The 20,123-nt window shown below is 40.0% G+C and overlaps 2 protein-coding genes across 4 annotated transcripts in view; one reads left to right on the forward strand and one right to left on the reverse strand.

Moving 5' to 3' along the window:
• The window catches only part of mrpl11 (mitochondrial ribosomal protein L11), a 39,844-nt gene that overhangs the window by 12,587 nt on the left and 7,134 nt on the right, over nt 1–20,123 (reverse strand). Inside the window, exon 2 of one of the 2 annotated variants that reach the window (XM_077733336.1) lies at nt 18,879–19,012. In XM_077733336.1, coding sequence (XP_077589462.1) covers nt 18,879–19,001 — 123 coding nt within the window. In that variant the 5' untranslated portion in view covers nt 19,002–19,012. The remainder of the gene's footprint in view (nt 1–18,878; nt 19,013–20,123) is intronic. The other variant, XM_077733337.1, reaches the window with a different exon arrangement.
• On the forward strand, nt 4,298–17,764 carry tmem265 (transmembrane protein 265). 2 transcript variants are annotated; one of them, XM_077732864.1, is made up of 2 exons: nt 4,298–4,749; nt 15,411–17,760. In XM_077732864.1, the coding sequence occupies exon 2, from the start codon at nt 15,413–15,415 to the stop codon at nt 16,415–16,417; it is 1,005 nt and encodes a 334-aa protein (XP_077588990.1). In that variant the 5' UTR covers nt 4,298–4,749; nt 15,411–15,412; the 3' UTR covers nt 16,418–17,760. The 2 variants fall into 2 exon arrangements, with proteins under 2 accessions (XP_077588990.1, XP_077588989.1); XM_077732863.1 differs by lacking the exon at nt 4,298–4,749 and adding an exon at nt 8,730–8,971 and having other exon boundaries at nt 15,411–17,764.

The raw sequence follows: 20,123 nt of genomic DNA on the forward strand, positions 1-20,123 counted from the left end.
AATGGAGGCTTGACTTGATGACCTTTAACGTCAATATGTCCTTAATGTAACGTTGTAAAGTAATTGTTCAAGCATTTGGAGCTCTTGTGTCGCCGTCTTTAATTCCTCAAAATTACAGTGACAATGTTGTGTTGAGCCAATGAGCAAGTAATAAGCAGAAAGCTCCAGATCTGACCAGGAAATGAATTCCTTGAATAATTTGGTAAAATTCAAGAGTTGCTATATATTTTATAGTTCAAGAAATAATTAAATTCCCTCATTAAACGAAGAGCAGGGAATGTCACCAAACACATTTTGATGACGTCAAACATTGTTTTGACTCTTCCACGAGCCAATAGGATAACCTGCAAATGCCCCAAAATTAGTAATAGGAAGTGAGCAAAAATACAGAGGAAGCGACCCATGGTTGAGCAAAGCAATTCAATGCAATTTCTTCCTTAAAAATGACAGCTGCACTTTGGCGGGGTTGACTGTATTTGATTGGCTCATTTAGGCCAATTCCCCCCAGTCTTTTCTTGACACTTGCCCCAGTGTTAATGTGATTGGCCTTTCAGCTTCAGAAAGTGTTTTTAACAAGACGAAGCGCTCAAGTGGCACGGCGTTCGGGAGGATTTTTCAAAGGGTGACCCGATGAGAGTGGTCGGCTGGCGTAAACATTTGATCAATTAACGGCAAGGCAGCGAGCTTCTGTTTACGTGCGAATGCCGCCTCCTCTTTCGGTGCTGACAGGGCAATCTGTCGCGAGCGAGCGTTAAGGGAAACGCTTGTCCCGCGTGTGATCTCAGGTGCGTTCAAGTCGACTGAACGGCGATAAAAATTGCTTAAGAGATAGGGTAGATGACAAGGAGAGAAAAGGTCGGGGGACGGATGACTTGTGCCTATGGAAGCGTAGTAAACATGGGGATAAAGTCCCCACACGTGAAGCGAGTAGTAGGATAGTAGTATTGGGATGAATAGCCCCAGGCGGAACAAGACGGGGGTAATAATTGCCCTGCAGGGCCAACTTCATTAAAGCTTTCTGTGTTTCAATTTTTGTATTTTTTTTCCGCACTCGACAACAAACCAACTATAAAGGACCAAAGGTACCAGAATTTAAAATGATTAATGATAAAATAATGATGATTTTGATCGGCGTTTGGCATCACAGAGTACTAACAGGGTTTTTTTTGTATGTTTTAAGCCACTTGACTGTTTATTTTTATTTTGGGCCTCAGAAAAGGTACATTTGTTGCATTTATAAGTTGGTAAGTTGTGTCTTAGGTGTGAGTGTTCGTATGTTTTGTCAGTTACCAAACCCTTGTTTGAAAGTGACAACTATTGGAGTAAAATAAACCATCGAAAGAATTGAGATATATTGATATTAAAAGCAATATGTCTGCCACAACATCTTAAACGCCTGGTCAGAAAGAAAATTGTAATTTCTGTAATTAGAAGGCAGCAGGTTCTCATCAAGAGAGACTTATTTAATTTTTTAAATTGAATAATTTGATATTTTGAATTTACAAAGACAGGCATATTAATTTCCTTATGATATTGACCCCAATAATGTGCTTTTGATTCATACTGTATCTCAAAAATAACACTTGTGCTGATTTTTCTTAGGATTTCCCTTCTAAGTAACACTTTTGTACTCCCTATTAAAACCATGAATATGGAGGTGAAAATTGGGAATCAGAGGGCTTATATGCGAGAAATTGTAAAATCCAAATATTTTAAGGTTGCGGCTTATATACGCGAGCGGCTAATATGCGAGTAAATACGGTAAACCACTGGGAATTGAACCCTCAATCTTGGTAGATATGAGGCAGATATTCTAACCACTGGGCCGCCCAAAATAGGCAATGACCTAAAAATTAATCACTGCCAGGCATTGTAGATAGAGACTGTGAAGGATTATGTTTCATTGCCAGTGATGGCGCAAGATGTCTGATCCATTGAGAATAGGAGGGATGGATGAGTGAACGTTTGCCACTGCCAGTCAAAATGGATCGGATGTCTGCTGCTGTCAATAGCAACCAAAGAGTCAAAAACCTATGGAGTCTTCTTGTCCAACATCCCAGCCACTCTTTGCCAGACTATAATCCATCTGATAGGCTCTTACTAACACAGAGTGATGCCAACTGGAAAGAAACAACTGACAGCGTCATACACAGCACAAAAGAAAATCCGGTTCACTCCAGACAATGCATTTTACTTCATTTTCCATTCTGGAATTTCCACCAAAAAACAGGAGAAAAACACTCGGCGCCAATCTCCAGTCAACTGCAATGAAGCTGCTGAACAGGTAAGCAGACGGACAGCTACGCCTGTGGCAAATCATTAAGACGACCAAGCCATTACACAGCCTGATGTTTTTTTTCTTCTTTTTAAAATATTTAACGCCTGACTGTTATATTAAAGCCAACTGTGCCTTGAAGCATTGTGCACAAAGGACGTGCAACAACGTACTATGGCCAAAAGGCAGCTAAATATTCAATTTTCAAGTCACTTAGTTCTTTTGTACAGTAGTCGGGGCACATGATTCATCCAGTAAAGAAAAACTTGGTTTGAATATTGTTAGATAAGAAATCATTGTATTTTTCTATCATGATGCTTGCTTGTAAAGTGAAGAGGTGTAAAGGTACGTTATTTAGCATTCAGCATAGCTAACGCTGATTTTGAATGGTGATTTTGAGCTAAAATCTTCTTGGAATCATGTTACTACTCCTGCCGAGATCTTCGCTTTTCCATTACGACATTGGTTTCAACTATGCAGAAGCGAACTATTACCAAAATTGTCGTTTTCTTTTTTTGCACATTTATTTTCCCTTCAAGTCACATTGATGAAGTTCAGGTCTTGAGTAGAAATCCTGATTTCACAAAACAAATTCCCAAAGCAACAAGACTGACATTTCTAAGAGTTTCCACCGAAGCAAGACACGTTGACCGTATGGGGCCAAAAATCGGATGCCTTGAGGCAAACACAGCGAGCGCCTGTCCGCCCTTTTAAAACACTGGACTGAATTCTGCCCATCTGGCAGGGAAGGGCTCAGAGCTGCAGTCCAAGCACATGGTGTGAAGTCAGATTGGAGCTAGTCAAGAGGAGGAAGTCTAATTAAACTTGTATCATCTGCATCCTTCTCACTGTAAATAGCAGCTACGGGTGAGCATCATCTCTCGCTCCAGTTGTTGTCCAGTTAAAGCTTTTCTCTTCAAGGAAGCAATAAAACAGCGCATGCAACTCACTTAAAGGGAAGCACAAAAAGCTGCCACCAACAATTACATTGAAAGTCAACCAATCTTCAGTGTTTATTTTAGTCTCTTATAAGCTCATAGGAATTCCATGTTGTTTATTGTTACGTTAAGATGGGATGGATAGTTTAACTGAAATGTGCATTGGAAACAAGAAGGCAAAGAAATAAATGGATGATTATTTTTTATATAATTACGTTCCATAATTTATGACCAAGGAACAAGCTGAAAGTGTGGTGGTGGTGGTGGTAGTACTAGTAGAAAAACTGTGATTGTACTTCAATTCCTGTCAAAATGTATATAACTAATAATCAGTCATTGACAGGCTGAGACGTTCAATTCACTTTGAATGGGAGGCTGCCATTTTGAAATCAATTGGAGGTTTATTGCTGTCAATGACATTTGAAGATGAGCATTCACAACAACAACTCCTAGTTTGCATAGTAAGTTAAATGTTATTAGGATTAACTTTAGTGTTTAGTATAATTCTGTTCGTACTGTAAAATTATTTTTATTTATATGAATCCAAAATACATTATTAATAATCCACCGATATAAAAATAGGTCTTTTTCAAATAAACAGAATGGGCAAAAATAGTCACTTGTAATATTAAGGTTTGATATAATTATTTTTGATATGAAAAAAATGTAGAAAAAATAGTTCTCTAATGTTATATATTTTAAAATGATTTGTTACATTCAAAAGGTTACTTTAATATCATGTATTAGTGAATTAATGTAAGAATTAATTTGATATATTTGATGATTATAAAAGAATGGCAAAAAAATGTTACAAATGTAAATATCGATTTGCTTCATTAAAAAGAAATAAGTAAAAAATATACAATAATAAAAAACAGGCAGTCGAAGTTGAATTTTAACTTGAGTTTCGGGACATTTAGGAAGCATTTCCTAAGAAATCTGGTACAACGACGACAAACCTTGGTGTGTGTGTCAGACAATAAAAAAAAAACATTCCGAGCTTTCCATACAATGTGTCAACTTGCCCCAGCTGAGGTTTGGAGGGGGAGAAGAAAAGAAAAGAGGAGAAGAGGAGGGGGAAGAAATCTGGTGGGAGGTCCTCCGTGGTGGCGCACGTACCCCGCTTACAAATGAACGCCGTGCTGGGGCCAAAGTCGCGCGCTGGCTACGCTACTTTCTTCTTTTTTTTCCGTGTCTTTTATTCGGAGGCGTTGCGCATCGCCGCCTTCATTCACTCTTCCCGCTCTGCTCCCGGCGCACCTCGCTCCTGGCGAGCGGCACTGCGGCGCGGCCAACGGATCGCCGCTCCTCACGGAACCGAGCTGGATAAGCATCGGGAAGATGCCGCTTTGACTCGTCTTCTCACTGCCGTCCTAAACGTCCGTTGGTGCGTTTTCCGGGTACCGTGGTAAAATAAAGAGCGACTTTACCGGTGGCGGACGGCGTCTGGACGGCGTCCGGACTCCGAGGACGAGCTGCTATTCGACATAAATAAAGCCCGGAGCATCGGAGGGAGCGCTAATACGAATGCTTCTGGTAATTGCATCTTTTTCCTACTTTACTATCAGACGCCGCAGGCTTGAGTTCAAGCGATGGGACGCTTGCGATACAGGTGTCATTAATAGATTGGAGGATTTGAAATTTGCGATTTATCAACAGAAGAATCGACTCATCGACAGCTGTTTTGAAAGTCAAAGAATCGCTTTAAGGGGCATTAAGCCATTAAGGGTAAAATAGGAGCCAGAGATGCTGGCGAAATTAACAGTTTTTATTTTCCATTTACAGTAACTTTGTCAAATGACAATTTACAAAGCTGAAAGTAAGGAACTATATTAATAACCGCCATATTATTCTAATGGCGTTTATGTTCTTTTCATCGACCAGTTGCCTGCCATTGACGGTAATATAAGTCAAATGAAGGTCCAAGACATTTAAAAAAAAAAAAAACTAAAAACGAGAAATATTTTTATTCCAAAATATCCCTTTTCGTATTAGTTGTATCCTTTAAAAAAGGGAACTATGTAAATGAAACAATAAAAAAATTAATATTATTTTTTGTTTATCAATATAAAAACAAAATATTTAAAATTTTCACTTTATTTTATGTTCACCAGTTTAAAAAACAAAGCAAAAAGGGAAAACTAGTAATTATTATTTTTACAATATTGTAATTTAGTTTTTAATTGTCATGAAGTGGAAGAAAACCAAATTAACCTATTTTCTTTAGGATATACCGTATTTTCACGACTGTAATCCGCACATAAAGGTCTTACATTTTCTCCAAAATAGACAGGGGCGCCTTTTAATCCAGTGCGCTTTATATATGGACCAATACTAAAATTGTTATCCCGATAAAATAAAATAAATCAGTCGATAGGACAACTACGGTTATCAGCTCCCGACTCTACTATTTTCCCGTGGATAAAGTACGGCGCGGTGACTGCTGGGATATGTATTTTTTTTGTCAATACACTCTGGATTGTGGCCTGGTGATCGGGATCAACACAGTTGCGAAGCATGGAATACAGTCGTGGAATAGTTACACTAGCTACTAGCGAGCTACTGATGGATTGTGGCCGCCTCGAAAAACTTCTAAAACTCAGCGTTTTCGATGACTCATTTGGAGAATTGTTCAATTCGGACACAGAAAATGAGTACTTTAATGGATTTGTGGGTGATGATGACGTGAGTACATTGTAAAATGGCTAAATAAAGTACCACCCAACTCAGTTTTGCTTCCGTTGCCTTTTTAAAACACGTTTTTAGCATGTATTTGGTGCATGTAGCAAAAAATTAGTGTGTTCGCCGTCATCTTGGGTGTATTGACAAAAGGACTATATAACCCAGCAGTCACTGCACACCGGAAATAGCGTCTGGGGGTGCTTCCGTAGTCAGCGCTATTGCGATTCATCCATATATAATATATATATGCCATGCCTGGCTGCGTCTAAAAGAACAATTCCTCCTTAGTGTGTGTAAAATGCAGAAATAGCACTCGTTATTGACACTGCGGCTAAAAATACGATGCGCCGAATTGTTGTGAAAATACAATATATTTAAATATTTATTTTACTTTCTCAAAAAACTATTGCCAACATGAAACAAAAATTAAATAATATTACATGCCTTTTTAAATAACATAAAAGTATACATTTATTTCTAAAAAAGAGGGGAGTACCGTATTTACTTGCATAAGCCGCCAGCGCGTATAAGCCGCACCCTGAAAGTTGCCTTGAAATGTGTTAATTTTAAATTTCTTGCCTAAAAGACGCCCCGCGATTCCCAATTTTCACCTTCATATTTATGGGAGTACAAATGGATTACTTTGAAGGGAAAATATTTAGAAAAATCATCATATTATGATACATCATATATGGTATTTCTGAGATACTGTATGAATCAAAAGCACATTATTAGGGTCAATATTGTAAGTTAATATCCCTGTCTTTGTAAATGCAAAATAGCAAATTATTCAATTTGAAAAAAGAAACAAGTCTATCTTGATGAGAACCTGATGCTTTCCAATTACAGAAATTATTATTTTTTTATCTGAAGTTGTTGTATTTGGCAGCCATATTCCTCCTAATGTCAACATATCTCAACTCTCATTCATTATACTTCAACAGTTCCCACTTTCGAACAAGCAATAAAATGAAAAATAAAATCAAGGTGGAATTTTGTTTTATTTCAAAATCAAGGCTACTTGCGTCAGGCGAAAAAAATTTACATGGCCGTGCCCCCGAGCGAGCAGTGACGGGAACATTTTGTGTTTTATGCAAGATAAATCTTTTTCATGAATTTCATTCATAGACGTCAAATTTACTTTTGTTTGGTATTTTATCTGTTTATCTTTTCTTGATTTTGAAATAAATGACCATATATCAGCATTTACTTGTGTTGTGACGTCACAGCGCACGCAAGGGCGCCATTTTGACGTGACGTCATCGTGTCACAGAGCTGTCAATTGCAGTATTTTGGAAGTAGTGTTTTTATGCGCATTTAAGCCATACGCTTGATTCAGTCATCATTTTTTTTGTCCGACAAAAAATAGTCAAATATACGAGTAAATCCGCTATATTTTCTATAATTATTTCATTAAAGCAGACTCTTTTGATAACATTATAAATAAATAATTTGTAAACACGGCGGATCAAGGGATTGAGTGGTTAGCACGTCGGCCACACAGCTCTGGGGTTTTGGGTTCAAATCCAGGTCAGTCCACCTGTATGGAGTTTTCACCCAGGGCCTAAGTGGATTTTCTCCAGGTACTCCATATTTCCTCCCACATTCCAAAGACATGCATTGTAGGTTTATTGGACACTCTAAATTGCCCCTAGGTATGGGTGTGAGCGCAAATGATTGTCCGTCTGCGAATGATTGTCCGGGTGTTGTCACCTGCCTCTGGTCCTAAGGCAGCTGGGATAGGCTCTAGCACCCCCCGTGACCCTAGTGAGGATAAAGCGGTTCAGAAAATGAATGAAAGAATTTGCAAACAACTCCTCTTCTATTGTAAAACAAATATGTTATATAATTAATATTGCTTTTACTCCCATTGGACATTTTGAGGGTTCATGAGTTTCTTGATGGATAAAATCATTTGTGATATTTAATCAAATATCAAAATAATCCTTTTCTCATGAAGAATTAACGGCTTCACGCGTCATTATGCAAAGATTGATTGACTAATGCGAGGCATTGCGGATTAGTGGACACACCCACTAGAATGAGGGTGCCCCGAGTAATGACCTGGAAATTCATTACATGGCCCTTGAATGACCTTTACTTTTGCTTGCATTAAAAAAAAAATCTTGGAAATTCATTCATTCATTTTCTATCCGGCTTTATCTTTACAAGGGTTGAGGGGGTGCTGGAGCTTATCCCAGCCAACGTGGGCAGTAGGCAGGGGACACCCTGAATTGGTGGCCAGTCTATTGCACAGCACAAGTAGACAAACACGCTCACATACTCAATACATATATTGGTATAATTAAAAATGCTGTAACCAGCCTACCATGCTTGTCTTTGGGCTATTGAAGTAAAGTGGAACACCCGGAGAAAGTGAGAGAAAGGATATTTGTATTTATTTGTCCCTTTCTGTTAATTTCTGGTCACTTTGTAATTATTTTAGGGCATTCCCTGGTCAACCTCTTGCTCATTTTTCGTCACTTTATAATTTGGAGCGTGAAAAATAAATACAATACCTTACAAATACAAACTCTTGGAAAACAAATATTAATCAACATTAAAATGATGTCAATGAGATATAAGAATAAATTCTATTGATGTCAGCAGTGAGGGCTTTGTAGAGATGAACAGTGTGTGGTTATCAGAGTGTGCCATTGTTGTCATATGAATTTCTCTTTTGAGGATAAAGCCATACCATTTGTTTGCCATCGTGTTTGTAATTGAACTTCCACAAATGCTCCGCCCCTACTTAAACTATTGTTGTTCTGTCAAGCTTCGTGACTTCGACAGTACAATCTATGGAAGGGAAGCGCAGACCAGAGTATGTAAGTGATTTGTTTTGGCGCAAAACCAAAGTAATATCATCCAGCCCGAGGCAGAAGGGTTTGCGATATGCAGTAGAGGGTTACATTCACAATATAAATATTAGTTACAAAGGGGAAAGAAACTACAGGCATCACAGCAAAAGCTTTGATGATGTGGGTCACAAGCTTAATCTGAGAAAACAAATGAACTGTATTTTAGATGTGACCGGTGCCACATCGTTGATCAGTTATGTTTTTGCACTGCCAGGGTAAGTTACATTTTGTATATTTGACGAATATTTGTCAAACAGGAGGATTACTGTTAGGTTAGTAATTTAGCTAAACCTTATACATCAAAGGCAAATATGGTGCTGACAGTGATAGAACCTAACCAAAGATGGTTGATATGTTCTTAATAAAGTAGCAGAGCATGAGCCAATAGGATTACAGAGTTCCCTCGAATATCGTGGCCTCACCTATCGCGAATTCACTGCTTTGCAATTTTTTTTAAGCGAAAAAGGTCGAAACCAGAAGACAGATGAAAATGGCGGCGAAAAGTGGCAGAAGTCTGGGCACCGCCTCTTCTTCTGCGCTAAATTGGGGTGGGATGCGGGAGACGGAGCAATATGGAAGTTCAGATTTCATCTAAGTCCAAGCAGTGGGCTTACGTCATTAGCAGAAAATTGTGTTTTTATGTAGTTTTAGTACCTGACCGAAGTATAGTAATTCTTCGAATATCGCAGACAATGCACCCATGGCACAAGAAGAGAAAGGTTTTGGATTAAAACTTCCATTTACCTATTTTTGGGATTTATATCAAGCGGAGGAACTATTTTCACTGTACAGTATTTCGATATTTATGTATACATTATATTTAAACATTAATACATTAGTCTTTTAGCGTGCCTCCATCTGTAATATTAATATAAATGTACTTTTTTTTTAAATTGTACTTGTGTAGTTGTATATCTGTATAGGCACGAAAACACATTGTGGTAGTTATAATGGGGGTGATCCTACTTTGCGGTATTTTGTCTATCACGGCCAAGTCTGGTCTACATTACCCGTAATATTCGAGGGATTACTGTACTGTCTTTCGGGTGATTTTTGACAACTTCTGAGCTGCTCCCTGAACTTGTTTAACACTTGTACAGCCAGCATAGGGTTTGAAAACCCCAGTGTAGGGTGTCCGTTCATAAAATGCTCGAAGAAAAATATACATGTTTACGACGCTTATTAACTTTGTTTCAAGTTGTTGTCAGGTTTTGATCCCTGAACTAATGGGGAGATGCTGTTGAAGTGATTTTAATCTTTTTCTCTGGCGGGCGGGTCAATAAAAACTGGAGTTGGCCTGTGGGCTGTACTCCGTGTCTCTTGTGCACCCGTGAGTTTGAAAACAGACGGACTGTAGCGTGACGGAAACTCGGTCAATGTCTAGCAGATAATGTCAAAGTGAGGGCCCAATCGTGCCCCCGCACACTTGCCTACATGCTATTACTCAGGCTTAAAGTGAAATTGGTTGCCTCACCTTGTCAACGGCGGCAAAGGGGAGGGAAGGGTGGGTGATAAATTGGCCCCTGATTGATGAGCACAGGCAGGGAGGGCGGAAAATGAGGGGCACACTCTCAAAATTATAAATTACACGCAATCAAAACACAAACAGTCTAAACAGCTAAATAATGGTAATAATACATTTTCCTGTTAATATATCGGGTATTTCCGGGTTATACACTGTAGATCAGGGTCCCCAACCACGGGTTGGTGGACCGGCACCGGTCCGCAAGCTACCTGGTGCCGGTAAAATATATGTTTTTAATGGGAAAATGTTGTTATAATAATAATAAATAATTGCTATTATTCTTGGGACTTTTTAGATAGGATGGCTACCTTTGATTGATTTTGTGGTATTTCCAGGATCATTTCTTTGCATTTGGATCATGCCATGTTGATTTAAGCACATTTTCTCGGTCATGTTTATTTGATTTTCGGTATCCCTGTTTTGATTTGGGGTCTCATTATGCTTTTGGGTCATTTTGGTTGTATTGCTTTATGTCACCTCCTGATAATTTGGGGGCACTTGGATGATTTTTTTGGTCTGAAATAATGACTAATTTTCTCATTTTTGTGTTAGTTGAATGTGCCATTTTGAAATAAATGAAGCTGCGTTTTGTGTCGGGAGTCAAATCCTTCTCAATCGTTTTGCGTGTTATGTCATAAACATTGGGAATTACAACCTCTCTGAAATTTGTGCGGGGGGGGGGGGCACAACATAATAGCGATTGAGCGTACTCAACAGCTACCAAACCCCACATTTATGACAACTGAAAAGGGCTGCAAATCATTGGCAATGAATGCTCCTCCAGCACTGTGTTAAGGAATGGATACATATGGATGATGAGACTGGAAAAATGGTTTATGTTGCTCCCTTGCAGACATTAAAATTTCTGCTCACTGTTTTTACTTCTTTGTCGCTCAACATGACAACACGCTCGTGCTAACCATTTTGTTTTTCCGCTTCTGTTCTGTGCAAGGAGGGAATGAGCAAAACCACAACAGTGATTGGACATTAGCTCACAGGGAAGAGCTTTTCTTCAGCAGGCTGTCTCTGCTTGAGGACACCGGACAGGCACGCATAGTGACAAAAATTGTTCCAGAACAAAAGTTGTTACATAACCGAAAATCAGTGGTCCATGAAGGCGTCTTGTCTCGTCCTGGGCTCGACTGAATGGTACTGTGTATATTTATGAGTACTGTTTCATCCTTAGTATGGTGTAGACACCTTCCGCGCAACGTCAGCTAGGATAGGCTCCAGCACCCCGTGACCATGACAAGGATAAGTAGTATTGAGAATGAATTTTTGATATTCCTCATGAAGAAAATGAAATGGGGAAAAATACAGCTAAAATGATAAAGTCCTTGAATTAAAAAAACATATAATAAAATTATATACACACACACTCGTATATAGTATAACAATGCCCGGTAGTTATTCATTTTTAGGTCATCTGCCTCATAGTACCTAGATTGAGAGTTCAATCCCCGGTGGTTTATCATATTTATACGCATATTAGCCACCCGCGTGTATAAACCGCACCCTTAAAATTGCTTTAAAATGTTTGAATTTTTACAATTCCTCGCTTATAACCCGGCCCCCTGATACCCAATTTTCATCTCCATAATCATGGTTTGAATAGGGAGTACAAATGTGTTACTTTGAAGGGAAACTATTAAGAAAAATCATCACAAGTGGTATTTCTGAGATGTAATATAAATACTAAAAATACTATTTCCTGTTTTTGTTTTCAAATTAAAGACAAAAAAATCTAATTCTAATTCACAATTTACGATTTACTGACGCTCAGAAAGGACTCATTTCATTAGTTGATTATTTTTGGCAGCCAAGTTTGGAGTGCCGCAAATGAAACCGTAACTATGACTTAAGCCGCGACAAAAATGAGTTTTACGCCCTTCCTTTAAATGATTTAGGGGTGCTCAGAGATGATAAGGAATGAGATAAAAACATTTTTAAAAAAGCTGCCAAAGTGATGGGCGCACGCACGCACCTCTGTCCGCCCAACCGGCTGGGGAAACGATTAAAACCGTCTCTTTTTGATTCTTGTATCAGCCGCCCTCCACAAAAAAAGGACAGAAAAATTCTGTGATATGTACCACCACTGCCTGTGATGAATATATTCGCATTCATGGCTGTGCAAGTCACTTTCTATCTGCTAGTGCTTGCCTCCAACCCCTCCCATTGAGATTATTTATGAACTATTAACATCATGCAGTAACACTTTATTAGGCAGAGGGCCACGAGGCTATTAATCTTTCACTTGACTCGTATGCTCATTTTCAGACGTGTGGTGCATCGTTTCAACTCCAGAGACTTTTTCACTTATCTCGTTGAACGATTGCTCCCAGGCCTCTCTGTCAAAATAGATTGATGTCTCTAGCCTTCAATGGCATAATACCTGAAAATACCTTCCTAAACCCTTTGTTTCTCTAAAATCTGATTCTGATCGTCTACTTAATAAATCAAAGAGGAAGGATTTGAAGTTGGGACATTTTTGAAAGCGGCCCCTCTTGATAAAAAGGTTTGGACACATCTAGATTATACAGAAAAAAATAATGGGATCACTTACTCTGACTCATTTTACTCTGCCAGGTCATATGAGGCCACTGCATTTTGTAGATGATCCCTCGCTTGGGTCAATTCAGCTCGTACTGAGCGACTAAGGTTTTGCTATTATAGTGGCATCGATCCACACGGAGGGTTAACACCCCAGAGGCAGTCTGCGTCGTGGCATACTATGATAGCCAATGTTCATTGCTCATCTGGCAATCGATGAAGAGCTTTATTCTGTACTTGAGTTACGATCGGCCGCAAAAAAAGTATGTCGTACTGCTTCAATATGACTGTTGCTGGGGCAAGATGTCAGTGGCATGAAAACATGATCCTTCCCAGCCAGTTCTCATAGTTTAAATGCATTGGATATCCATGGTTGTCAAGTGCAGGGAATTAGTTAATCATGGGTCACTTCCTTCTTCATTTTTTCGGGTAATTGCATGTAATTTCCAGTAGATTTTGGGGAGTGTGAACAGTTGTTCGTCTTATTGTGCACTGCGATGGGCTGGCAACAGATTTAGGATGTCCCCCGGCTATTGCTCACACTTGGCTGGGATAAGCTCCAAGTAATATTTTTATAATACCATTTGATATAAATGATATTGATCTGAGGTGAATTATGCCAAGCAAGATACGTAGGGGCATGTTAAACATACAGTAGTACCTCTACTTACGAATGCATTGATGACAAAATTTTCAGGTTATGAAACCCTTTGATATGCAACTGACGGTGCTGCTATATGAAATCTATATGAAAGATACAAAATCATGCAAAAAAGTTCATCTTCTGTATGAATTAATTTATTTTGAAATTGTCCCGGTAACATGCCGGGCTGCTTTACATCCTCCCACAACAACAACAACAACAACAACAACTCTCTTTCGACCGCCGTTTGTCTTCACTGAGTTTTTTATTTAAAATTATTGGTGCGAATGAAATTAATAAACGGGCCCTGATATTCATCGAAAACCAAAGATAAGAAAGTAGCGTGGGGCTGACTGCTATTGCAAAACGATACAATTAGCTGTAACCCACCTCCTAGCATCGTTACGGTATCGAAGCAGAGGGAAGCATTAAAAGCATAGCCGCTCTGTACTGAACAACATGGCGGACTGTTAGTCCGCCTTGTTGTTCTATTGACTCCCAAGTTGTTTTGAATTCATAATTTGAAGTTGTTTGGATGTTTGTGTGCTAACATTAGTTTCATCCTTACTTTACTGTATTAGTGCACGAATAGAATGTTTTGCATGGTTGTTATTCATTGTAATATATTAATAAATAATCTCATCATTTTCTTTCATTTCTGTCTGTTTCTCGCATAATTTATGCAAAAGTGGGACACTGATCATTTTTAAAGGGATTCAATGTTAGTTTTTTTGGAGGGGCCGGGCGTGGAACGAATTATAGAATTTTCATAGATAGTGCTGGTCTACTTACTTAAGATATATTTTTAATTCTATTTTTTTTGTATAAAATACCTTGCTGATTTTTCCCTGGCTATATAATTGAAATGTGCTCCAAATTCATTTAGGTTTGAGTCCAATTATTTTAAAATAAATAGTTAACCACTGCAACAAGAAGCACATTTTTCCTTCTTTTGCCTGTGGGCCTTTTAGATTTGGCAGATGTCACGGATTAAAAGCACGTTTCTTCTCTTGCTGACAAATCTGTGACTTTCACTTGCAAAATTTCTATAATTAGAATTCCCATCCAATCTTATCCAATGTTCCTCTCTGCACAATTGCGCACTCGTTTTCTCCACGCACAGCAAATATATGCAGCGCACAAAATAAAATCCAACCTGAACTGCAAAAAAATAAACACTTAATAAAATAAGATCTGCTCACTTTTTTTCTGTGCCATTTTGCAACACAACACTGGGAGTGGCAGCTTGTCATTGACAAGCGACAACGAACGCTAACTACAGATAAAACTATGATAAATACTATACTGTTTCCAGCCAACTATATGATGGTGTTCATGTCATATATTTACTTACGCTGCATGAGTAAATGTGCTTTATGCGTACATGCTTAAGTTTTTCTGGTTAGCATATAGCTAACAGCTCAGTGTAGCTGCTGCCAACCCTTTATCATGGCGAAACGGGGCTGTGGTACAATCCCTCAACATATCAAAAGAAAACATAAATGTGGTTCTTTTAAGATGAAATGGCTATCACAGTATGTGCAAACAGACGAGCAAGCAGTGAAATTGGGTCTTAACACATCATCTCATTTCTGAAATGATGCCTTATTCTCATTAGCGGCATGGGGGTTGCTGGAGCCAATCCCAGCTGTCACTGGGCCAGAGGCGGTGCAAACCCCGAATGAATGGTCGGGCAGCCGATCGCAGGGCACAAGAGGTCGGACAACCATGCACACTGACACCCATAACTAGGGGCAATTTAGAATGTCCAATCAGCCTATCTTGCATGTTTTTGGAATGTGGGAGAAAACCCACGCAGGCCCTGGGAGAACATGCAAACTCCAGACAGGTGGAGCAACCATCTATTATGATGATCCAGCGGCAGTACCTAGAAGTCGTGTGTGTTCTGTCCTAAATTGTAACACTGTGTTTGCAGGTATGGTGCTCACGCCCCAGGTGTGCGTATCCACCCTGGTGACGGTGAGCACGATGGCGGTGGTGGACCTCTACCTCCTGGAGCAAAGCATGCCGGGGATTCGGGGGCCCGGCGCCTGGCAGTGCGCCGCCGTCTTGCTGGGTGATGCCGGCTTCCTCCTGGCGCTGCGCTTTGTGTCGGCTGGGGTGGCGTCTGAGGCGCACTCGCCCCGCCGGGGCTTCGCCAACGCCCTCTGGTTCCTCTTCCTCTCGCTCCTCCAGCTCAAGCTCTTCTTCGTCTGTCACAACTACAGACAGGAGCGGCGGCCGCCAGACCCACTTGCCGGGAGGATCCTAACACTCCTGCTCTCCGTCTGTCTTCCCTCCCTCTTCCTCGTCCTCACTGGGGCCGACTACATGATGCCACTGCGGAGGAAGCTGGAGGTGCGAGGGCACCTTCTGTGGGTCGTGGTGGACCTGCTGGATGTGCTAGACCTGCAGGCCGGGCTTTGGGAGGACCAAGCGGGGGCTCCAAAGCCCGAGCAAAGCCTCCCTGTCTGGGCCGAGGGGTTGGTCTTCTTCTACTGTTATGCCCTACTACTCTTGTTGCCGTGTGTGGCCCTCACCGAACTGGGGACTGCCGGCCTCCCCGGACAGAGGAGTCGCCGCAAAGAGGCCGTGTACCCTTGGCTCAGCTTGGTCACGGTCAACATCTTCACCCTGGGCCTGAGAGGCGCCGGCACGCTGTGGTACAAGGAGCCTCGGGTATCTGCTGTCTTCCTAGGGAAGAATCTTTTGGCCCTGGCAGTCAAGTTAAGCTCGGCTCGCGACGGGCGAAACCGGGAATGCGGCCTGGGGGCCGGCGAGGCTTCGCCTGCCGTCCAGCTGGAAGAAAACGCGCTGGCAGGTGGTGGATCAGAGCGAAGGGACAGTCAAACAGTGGTTCGCTTTCATGCGCCAAGCGGCTCAGGGAGCCCGGGGCGCACTGGGTCACCCGTGGCACCATCTTTCATCTCCCAGGAACTCTAAAGCAAAGTGTGCCATCTATGGCCAACCAACCAACTTTGCTCACTGCCCAGTTTTAATTGTATTCAACTATAGTTGCTTCCTGGTCATATGTGGATCGCCCACCTCTTTCGCCTGATTGGCTCGTTCACCAAATGGTTGCCAAGTGGATAGACGCCTGAGGTTGTCCAAACTACAGCTCGGAAGCCAACTCCAACCCACTGCCCACTTTTTAAAGGCTCGCAGCATAAAAATGAACATGTGATTGAATATATGGCTCATGGAAAAAGTTTTATTCAGTTTACTTTCTGTTGCATTTTTCAGCTTTAATACTAATAAAGCTAATCAGACCAACTCCGTTAGCTGAAGGGTCAAAACCTGGCAACATATTGAAAGAAAACTGTGTTAAATGTTTCCAATAATGTATGTATAAGTGTAATCGTTCATTTTCCATACCACTCATCTTCAAGGGTCACAGAGTTTTTTTCTAGTTAAATTGGATTGGACGTCTTTCACCATCACTGACAGTTACATATAATAACATCTCATAGCAGCCTTCCCAATTGAAATGCATTTGATGTCTAGAACTGTCATTGGGTTAGGGAAAGAGTTAAGGGAAACAAGGTATGCAGATATTTCGAAATGAAATTTAAAAAACGTTCGGATCAGCTCAGAGATCTCTCTAAAGTCTTTCACTTCTATTAAGTTACATACATCAAATCCAGTCCAACTTGTCTAACTGTCGCTGATGGCAAATTTGACTAGTGGGCCGGCAGCGGTCTTTCAAGCCCAGTCAAAATGGATTGGAATTATATTAAATATATATTGCATATATTTCTTGTCTTAACTTATCATTTGAAACAAGAGGGTGAGATTGAAAAAGCTGTACACATTTTGGCAACAAGTTCATGTAAAGAGCCACTCTTCAAGCGTTTCTTGATAAAACATATATCAAGAAAATGCACAAGTGTAATGGCTCTACTGACATACACATTGAATAAATTTCTGTACGGCAACCCAGAATTGAAGGAGGACCAATTGAGTGGAGTGGATGTGGAGTAGCAACATGTTAAAATCTGGAAATGCGCCATACTCAGTGTGCTGCCAGCCTAATGTGGGAGATGATGATTAGCTTTTCTTGGCTTTAAATGAGAACCCTTTTGTGCACATAATTTTGATTCTGTTGATATCTTTGTGTTCTGTCAATATCATTTGTTTTTCCACATCCCAACTGAAGTTATCATTTGCGAGTGAAAAAGAGTGAAAAGAGCAGTCTCGTCAGCAATAGGTGTTTGTACATCAAAAGGAAAATAAAAGTTGGAATAATAACAAAAACAACTCGGCAGTCCTTTTGTTGTTTCGAGCTGCAATACTCATTTGTCGTATAAAAAGCACACGTGATCAAATATTATTGAAAGCTTTTAAAATTGTTGTTGACAAAATTATTTGCCGTTATATTCTTATCACTCAGGTCAAATTGAAAGGATTGGCCGTAAATGGCTGGTTTCATGAACAATCCCATCAAACATTTCCAAGCAGAATCCTTTGCAATAAGGTGTTCACCCATTCCGTTTGCATTGACGAAAGTGGCACCCATTACACTATAATTCACTCTGGTGTGACACCACTACCCATTATGGCTTGGCTGATGAATGTAAAGAAGAATTATGACCTTTTCACTCTGTCAATAAAAACAGGAACATTATAAGCTTCGTAAAAGTGCTATTGACTGCACACGCTTCCTAATAAAGCTACTGCAAGTAGGCTGTTAACATGCAGATAAGGATCGGAAACTGACGAACGTAAAAAGGATACTATAAAATACAAGGCATTCTTTATGACTCATTATTTGTTGCCATCTTCAAACAACACAATGATGCATATAGAAATAAGATACAATCCGTTGCCGATGACCCCCCACTGAAAAGAGGAGCTTGGTCAACGTTAAGTGGCAAAAATGGGACCCAGTACGGTTTGTTGTTGTTTTCATTAATTCGATCAAAGTTGTTATAAGACAAAAAAAAGGAAGACTGAGTGTTTTCCAATGGCTGGAAAGGCATAACGAATTGTGACTGAGTTTGTAAAAGAGCCCAGAAGGCGCTAAAAGCTTGATGTTGCAGTGTTACAAGCTGATTTGTCAGCAGAGACTCATCACACATCTAGAAAGCGACAGGAGGCCATCAATAGTAAGTACACTTAGGATTACTGATGCCTAGTCGGCTCATTTCAAACCAAACAATCACAGAAAAACACAATAAGCTTTTGATTTCATGAATTAAGGGGGATTGGTTTAACGACTATCCAAGGCTCAAATCTCAAGTCTCACTGAAGTTCAGGGAGTATATCCCCGATATCGATAGTGGTATGCAAGTGTGAAACAAACTCACAACAACAAACTCAGCGCAAGATGTAAAAAAATTCCACATTAGAAGGTGAATTGACCCATTTTTTGAAATGAAATTGAAAGGACTTAAAGACATCTTACCTGTCCCAGAACAGGGCCTAAGGGGGGTCCGGGCGCCGCTTGTCCCGACCTTACAATAGCGCGAATCACGCCACTCGTGTCCAACTTCTTGACGGTCTTTGCTGCCTTAGTAATCTTTGACATGTTTCTGACTGCTGAAGATAAAAAAAAAACATGGTAAGCTTGATCAATAGCGCTTTCTAGAAATCAGGCGACATGAGTTTTTTTTCAGGACCCATTATTAGTAGTTAGAGGCGATAACCGATGTTTGGAGCCGATATCCATATTCAGTAAAAGTGTAAAAATTGTTGTGAAAAAATGAATGCAAGTACTGAATTTCATTGAACCTTATGAAATCAGGTGGAAAATATTTTCACAATAAATAAAATACATTTTCCTGACAACTGAAATAACTAAAATGTGTTATAACTGACTCGGCCGGCATTGAGTTTGGAGGAAGGGCAGCTGAGTTGTGTCTCATTACCAACACAGGGCACCAAATTGAAGCATAGATGCAGCAAGCCTCTATGTGTTCAAAATAAAAAGATCAACTTAACCAGCAGTATTGACAGGTTAAGTTAGTGAGGTTGTCGACACCACATTCAAGATCCTGATGAGAGCTTAACAATAATTAAGAGTCAAAATAACCCGGTTTTAAATTGATTTCTCCATATAGCCGGTTGGATTAAACAAGGTAGATACGATATACCCCCCATATTTCCCCCCCATGGGCGATGCATGCTGGATATAGTTCTTTTGTCAATCCAATGACGGCAAGCACACTAATTCGGTCGAGGTGGAGCGACAAAAGAACTCCAGCTGCAAACTCTCCTTCAAATCTGAAAAACCAAAACAAAAAAATGAATGTTTTTTTTAGAGATGTGTCAATGCTTAACTTTGACAGCGGGGTTTAAGTGTCAAGGTGTAGGAGGATTTAAAATAACAAAAAATGATTTCGTGGGGATGCTTTGAGAAGCAAAGCATCCCCACAAATAATATTTGGCTTTGACTGATTCAAACCATTCTAACTTTAAAAATTCACACAACACAGGCTCTCTTGATTTTGCCCATGACATTCATGTTAGTGGCAAAATATTTGTCTAAAAAAGTCGAGTTTTTTTCCTACAAAGATTAGGTCTACTGAAAAAGAAAAGGAGGCCAAGATTTTTATTTTGAAATCAGAATTCTGATCTTAGGACCACTAAAAATTCGAAATTAGCAAATAAAGCTTTGATTCTAATAGGGAATTAAAGGAATAAAAGCTCT

This window comes from Stigmatopora nigra, chromosome 14 (assembly GCF_051989575.1).
Source record: "Stigmatopora nigra isolate UIUO_SnigA chromosome 14, RoL_Snig_1.1, whole genome shotgun sequence".
Taxonomy (NCBI): Eukaryota; Metazoa; Chordata; class Actinopteri; order Syngnathiformes; family Syngnathidae; genus Stigmatopora; species Stigmatopora nigra.